Source organism: Scomber scombrus, chromosome 21 (assembly GCF_963691925.1).
Source record: "Scomber scombrus chromosome 21, fScoSco1.1, whole genome shotgun sequence".
In the NCBI taxonomy this organism is placed as follows: domain Eukaryota; kingdom Metazoa; phylum Chordata; class Actinopteri; order Scombriformes; family Scombridae; genus Scomber; species Scomber scombrus.
In genome coordinates, this window is record NC_084990.1 from 12,347,744 (window position 1) to 12,354,570 (window position 6,827).

General features: G+C 35.7%; 1 protein-coding gene across 1 annotated transcript; it reads right to left on the minus strand.

The window, feature by feature from the left end:
* Positions 1–2,058, minus strand: cabp5a (calcium binding protein 5a). The gene is made up of 7 exons (XM_062442006.1): positions 1,942–2,058; positions 1,472–1,521; positions 1,055–1,085; positions 770–913; positions 489–598; positions 200–347; positions 1–29 (listed from the first exon to the last, which is right to left on the minus strand). The coding sequence occupies exons 2-7, from the start codon at positions 1,517–1,519 to the stop codon at positions 1–3; spliced, it is 510 nt and encodes a 169-aa protein (XP_062297990.1). The 5' UTR covers positions 1,520–1,521; positions 1,942–2,058.
* Positions 2,059–6,827: the final 4,769 nt, after the last annotated feature.

Genomic DNA, 6,827 nt, shown 5'->3' on the forward strand with positions numbered 1-6,827 from the left:
TCATTGATGGGACATCATTCTGACAAACTCTGCAGAGGAGAAAAAGAGTTGAATCAGTGTGAGATTCATGAACAACATCAGTGTAATCATAGTTGTTTTAAACTTGATGAATATCACAATAAGCAATACATAAACTCTAGAAATTAGACAATTTCAGCTGCACCATTTTATGTCACTGCAGCTGAGAAACAGTTAGTACCTTCGAAGTCTACTGTGCCATCACCGTTGTCATCTGCTTCTTTCACGATGGCATCTATCTCTCTCCTGCTCATGTGCTCTCCCATTAACTTGGTCATGGCAGAACGCAGCTCTTCTGTGGTGATTTCTCCATCTCCGTCCACGTCGAACTAACCAGGCAAAGAATAATCAGTGAGTTGTTTATCTTTATAACATGACGTCAATGAGTAGGGGGCAGTCAGGAAAATCTGCCATCGCTGCTGCTTCAATTTCTTTAAAAAGATCCTAGTTTCTAGATGTTTGAGTCTCACCTCTTTAAAGGCGTCTTTGAGCTCCTTCACGCCAATCATCCCAGCGGTTTCTGCCAGAAGCTTCGGGGCCATCAGTTCCACAAAGTCCTCAAAGTCAACTCTGCCACCAACTGGAAGGAAAATAAGAAGAAAAGACACAGAAAGTGAGAAATATCCATCACTCTTTGTTAGTGCTGATACTAATTTGAAGTTTAATGTCTATGTGGTTTCAAGGATTCATTCATTGTGTTCTGTGTTAGAATAGAAACATTGTTTATATATTTTGTTAAGTGAGGACTCACGGTTCATGTTGATGTTTTGGCTCAGCTCAATCAGCTCCATCTCAGTGGGCATGTAACCCATTGTCCTCATCAGGTTCCCCAGATCCTTACAGCTGATCAGCCCATCCTTGTCTTTGTCAAACTCATTGAACGCTTCACGTAGCTCTGCAGAGGTGTGTCAGATGTGGCAAGATGCAAAATATAAAGACTCAGATGAAATATGAAACATTGGTGCTGAATGGACAAGTGACTGTGTAAAATGTAGAAGGTGTAGAATTGTGCAAGTAGATAGAGAATTTAACTTACCCTCAATCTCATCATCCGCCAGTTCTCGTGACTGCAGAGAAAAATGAATTGTCAGCTCCAGTGTAGTATACAAATTCATCACACATTCATTATGCCTTCAAAATGCCATCATAAACATGAAAAACATGTGATACTTTACATATAATAATAATGTTAAAAATGATCATATTTTTAAATAATGTTTTTTAATTATCAGTTAAGAATACGCCTGCACTAAATTACATAAAAAAAGATTGGCTTTCAATAGTAAACTGGGGACAAAGACAGAGATTTCTCTACAGTCCATCATTCTCTGTCATGTATCTCATTTTATTCTGCTACCTGCAGGGTTATAATCCAATCAACCTTTCATACCTGTTTGCAAACATTAACACAAACCCATCAAAAACTGGAAAAGGTTATCATAGTTGTACTTACAATGTTTTTCCCTCCACGCAAGAAAATGCAGGCTGCCCCAAGACTCATTTCTGTAAGAGGAAATACAGAATCTGATATCAAGAACTCATCATCTTTATCGTTTCAGGCACACAATACAGAGCTGAGCCATAAAATTGGGATTAAGACAGATTGAGGCATCTGTGTTCCCTCTGAGGGGTTGAACACTATGTCCAGTGTTTGTGTTTGTGTGTGTCTTGATTTTCTGGAACATTTTTCAAAATTATAGAAAAATTCAAGAGAAATTTTAAACTAGGACATTTTTAAGAAGCAGAGTTAGAAATGCAAACTAGTTAAATTACATTAAACAACTGTAAATCCAAAACTTTTTTTTTCTTTCTGCACTAATTTGAACTGAAAAAATACAGAACATGTCATTCACATAATTTTCTTTTTTGAATCATCTCAATTGAGAATGAATTGTAAAAACACAATGGAGGTTTTTTTCTCACCTGCTTCTGGTTATTTCTGATGATCAGCCAAGCGCATTACCTCTGTAGTAGAGATTCGGCAGCTGACCCGTGAAGTGCAAAAAAACAACCTCTTTCTTTATATATACTTAATCTTCTCCTCTGTGTGAGTTTTGTCCCTCCTCAGTCAGGGCAGCCCTACCACTCAGTGTGCAGTGATCCTGTGTGCCCAGCCAGTCGGGATGCTCAGGGGTTGTATGAGGGGAGGAGTGGCTGCATCCAGGGTTGAGTGCTTATGGGGAGGAGTCAGTGATGCAGCTGGAGGACAGCAGGGCGAGTGTTGACATCATATTGTAAGTTATACTGCCATCTGAACCTGACAGAGGAAATCGGATGCCATTGGTTTACAGGCTGTCGGGCAGAATTGCCTGTTTTCAGTTTTTTTGTTTACTGTAAATTCTTTTCTTGTCCTATTTATTGCAGAAAGCCCATAACACTCTTATTACAGTTGTCTATAAAAGCGCTAAACCTCTTCATCTATGAATCTGTCATTTATTTGACAATCAATTAACTAATTTGGGTACTCACATGTCAGAAAATAGAGAAAAAATCAACAAGACTTGGTCAAATTTCTTTTTGACCAACTGGCAATCAGAAACTCACAGAAATGTGTTATAATTATATAAAAGCAGAAAAAGTGGCAACATTTTTCAATTTGAGGAACTGAAACCTTTTGCTTGACAGATTATTTAAATAACTAATTATCAAAATAGATGTCAGTTACATTTCTGTCACTCAGTTCTTTGTTTAAGCACCAAAAAGCACAACATCTTGCAGAATTAATGTCATTTATCAATTTTTACACCAAAATCAATTTTGTGTTGCATTTCATCTTGCCATCTAGTTAGTTTTTGCTTTCAAACAACATCTAAAATCTCTATGTCTTGTCCAGAATTTTCTCACTTTCTGCATCACCTGACAACTACTTTATAAATGCAAAAATGCCCCACATAAAATATTTTTTGACCAACCATATAAAATAACCAACATGTTTTACTTTCACACTTCCTGAAATGTCAGATGTTCCACTTCAGAAGTAAATTTTCCTAAAGATTATATAAAAAAATCTTTAAAGTCTTGATAAAAATTCCACTTAATGTATCTTTTTATAGAGGCACATATGCAAGAGAAATACAAGCATATGTTTTGACAATATATTTACCCATAAAACGGATGTGTTTCTTGCAGCAGGCAACAGTTATATCCTGTTAAAGGTTTCTGGATGAGGAAACTCTTATAGATTCTTACAGGGTCAACTTAATGACACCTACTGGGAAAAGCAAGAGTGTACTTGAGCATACTGTTACAGTTAAAATAATATTGAGAATTGAAATTGAACACTCCAAATAGAAAATCAGATAAAAAGTAACCCTACAAAAGTGTCCTTATTGTTATCAAAGGCATGACAATAAAAACATATCTTGGATGTATTAAAGAGTCACAGGCCGATTACAGCTAATATCCCAGTGTGTGATAATCTGCATGAGTATTGGTTACATTTGTCTGGAAAAAAAAGGATTATAGCTTCCATGAAATAACCTGATGACAACGTCCGGGATTAAGCCTCGGGTGGGTCAATCTATACACTGTAGGTCCTGCAATAAGGATGTAAATGTGAAGTCTGAATTAACTGGCTGAACTGAAACACTTAAGCGCTCGGGTCATGATAGTATGATGATTGTCGTCTGCTCTGAACTTTTCCCCTCTGCCTGTTATGTAAATTCATCAAAAATCTGTTTGCATAAGAAGCATAATCCGCTAGGCTAGGCAATGTGAACTTGTAACAATTTTATTATCCTTTTTTTCCTTCCCATTTGTAAAAGGATAAAGATTCTATTTTTTATTTTCTTCAACAAGTTCAACATTAACCGAGGATGATGCAGAAAGGTGCAGAGGAAACATGTTGCCATCTTTTCGTTGTATCATCATTGTTATGTGTGTGTGGCGCATCAGCTAAAAGTGCACACCATAGAGATTACACTGAGTGGATTATAAGAGCAAAGGCCGGGCCAAACAAGACATATGTGCGATTGTGATGCCATGTATGTGTGTGTGCCACCAAACCAACCTGACATGAAGGCATAAAACAACTTCAAAAATCCATTTACATTATAAGCATATGGCAAAATAAGAACAGTAGGGTTGCAACTCATTTTCATTATGGATTATTCTGCAGATTAGTTTTTGTTCTGGGCTTTAAAATGTCAGAAATAGTGATAACATTTTCCATAAAAATGTCCCATAGGCCAAGATGATGTTTTTTAATGTCTTTTTTTGTCCAACCAACAGTCCATAATCCAAATATCTTCCATTTTCTAAGCTGGTAAACAGCAGCAAATCCTGCAGCTGCAACAGTTGCTGTTATTTTAGGTTTGTTATTATTTTCTGAGGCATCATGAAATAGTTAACATAGCCTTTTTATTTCTGAGCAAGGATTACATGATAATCTGTCATCCCAAACATCATTAAAACAGATGGGTGCCTGCCTGGTATGAGTTGTATGAGTTTATATTTGTTAAGATATTTTCCATTACTTCCACTACACAAATGATACATTTCTTTATCTGACAGCTTCAGTGACTTGTTATTTTGCAGATGCAGTTTTTACATACAAAACATATGACCATCATATCAAACATGATGCCAAACCACCCAACAGAATATAAATCAGTTAAATAGCTCACATGTGGCCGGTTTTCTCCTTGAGTATTTCTATTCAAGTCAAAAGTTAAGTGAAAATGACATACAATGAAACAAAGCATGGATAGCTATAGTGATAAACAGCTTTCTGTCAAATTGTACTCTGCTAAAGATATGGCCTTAACTTTTTGAACGAATATGCACATATATTCATCGCAAAGTTTAACTGTTGGACACAAAATGTTTCCTACATCACTGTGAAATGTATTCTCAGTGTTTGTGCACTGGAGGCTTCAAGTTTCCACATCATACCCGTCTAAATAGGATATTGGACCAGGATTGTCTTTCAAACTACTTGTGGTGTTAACAATCATGCTCTTAGGCCCACTCATAAAGAATGGATTGTCAATTAGTATTTATATAGTATATTATAGTATTTTATTTTATTTTATCACTGTCACCCTAACAGTGGTACTTTTTTCCACTGTACTGCTGTGTCAATTTGAATTTCTCCCAAGGGGATCAATAAAGATACATCTTATCTTATCTTGTCTTATCTTATTTTATCTTATTTTATCTTATCTTATTTTATCTTGTCTTATCTTATCTTATCTTATCTTATCTTGTCTTATCTTAATGTGAAAACAGCCTTTTAGTGTCAGACTGTGCACATACATCATTCTGCACAGTGAAGCTCAAACATCCAACTGTAGGAACAATAAGGAAAACATATTCACATTATATTAACATGGTACACTTGCTCTCTTTATAAGAGAAGACAAGCTGAATATAGTATATTTTTGTGTGGCATTTGCTTGGAAATAGTCTACTCAGATTAATATGATTGACCCATTTGTGTTGTCTTATTCTTAAAATCACATGCTCAGCTCGTAGTTTCCACTCTCCACATTGCATCTACATTGTTAATTAGTTGTGGGATTTATTAGTCTTAAAACAATTTGAATCTGCTGTTTCAGTGACAAAGTGTTTTTACTTTTGGGAATGTGTTTGGTTTGTTCTTTTGAAGTCTGGCCTTACTGATCTGTTTTCCAGTATGTGGCACTGTTCCACTGAACGAGGCGGTGAAGATGCTCCAGCTGGACGTTGGCCCTGGCAGGCTAGTCTGCAACTCTGCACATACATCATTCTGCACAGTGAACCTCAAACATTTAACTGTGGGAATAATAAACTCAACACATTTTTAGTGCAGGGGGACTTTTTTTTCTCTCTCCACTTTATTGAGTGCATGAATGAACATGAGGTGCATTTTTGGGAAAAATGCTAGGGAGGTTCACAAACAACACACAGGAAATAGAAAGAAAATTAAATAAATGATCATATAAATAATAAAGAATAAAAATCATAATGAAATACAATAAATATAATAGCAGAAAAATAGACAAAACAAAACTCAACCCAATAACGTTTTTTTTAACAGCCTTCTTATTAGATTTATTTCTGTAAGTACTGCACATATTCTTTATTAACTGAGAAGAGTTTTTTTATTGGAAAATTACACTCATAAAAAAATATGAAATATTTACCTTAGCTGAGATACGGGTTGAGGTTAAGATAACTTTGCAAAGTATGAAAATTGCAAAAAACCTTATTCAAAATGCTCAATAAAAGACACTGCTAAAGACACTTATTTTTGCTCGACATTCACAGTCAAGGCTTCTGATCTTCCTGTGGACGTCCAACTTAAGATAATTGATTTGAAGGACAAATTTGCCTCGGTCAGCTTGGACACATTTTTATCAGACCTATCTCTTATTAGGGTAACCCCAAATCTACAAAACCTGGCTGCAAAAATGTGTGCACGTTTGGGACGACTTATCTTTGTGAACAAGCTTTTTAAGTGATGAGCATCAATGAAACAAAACTGTGTTACAGATTGACACATAATATTGTTGAATTTGCACACATTTTTTTTAATGAAGACATATCAGGCTGTTAATCTGTTTTGTGAATAGATGGTTTGTTATAGTAAAGTTATAATATAGTATGTTATGTATTATTTGTAGGTTATTATGCAATGATTTTACTGGTCTTGAATATTATTCATAATCTTTTATTGTACGTATTTCAGTTTGTTGGGGTTTTCTGTTGTATTATTATTATTTTCTGCAGCAGTACTGTGAGCAGCGTGGCGCGCTGTTGATGTTCGCCTGCCCATTTTTGAAGCGTCGAAGAAGAGCATTTCCGTTTTCCTTTCGGCTCCCCGCCCC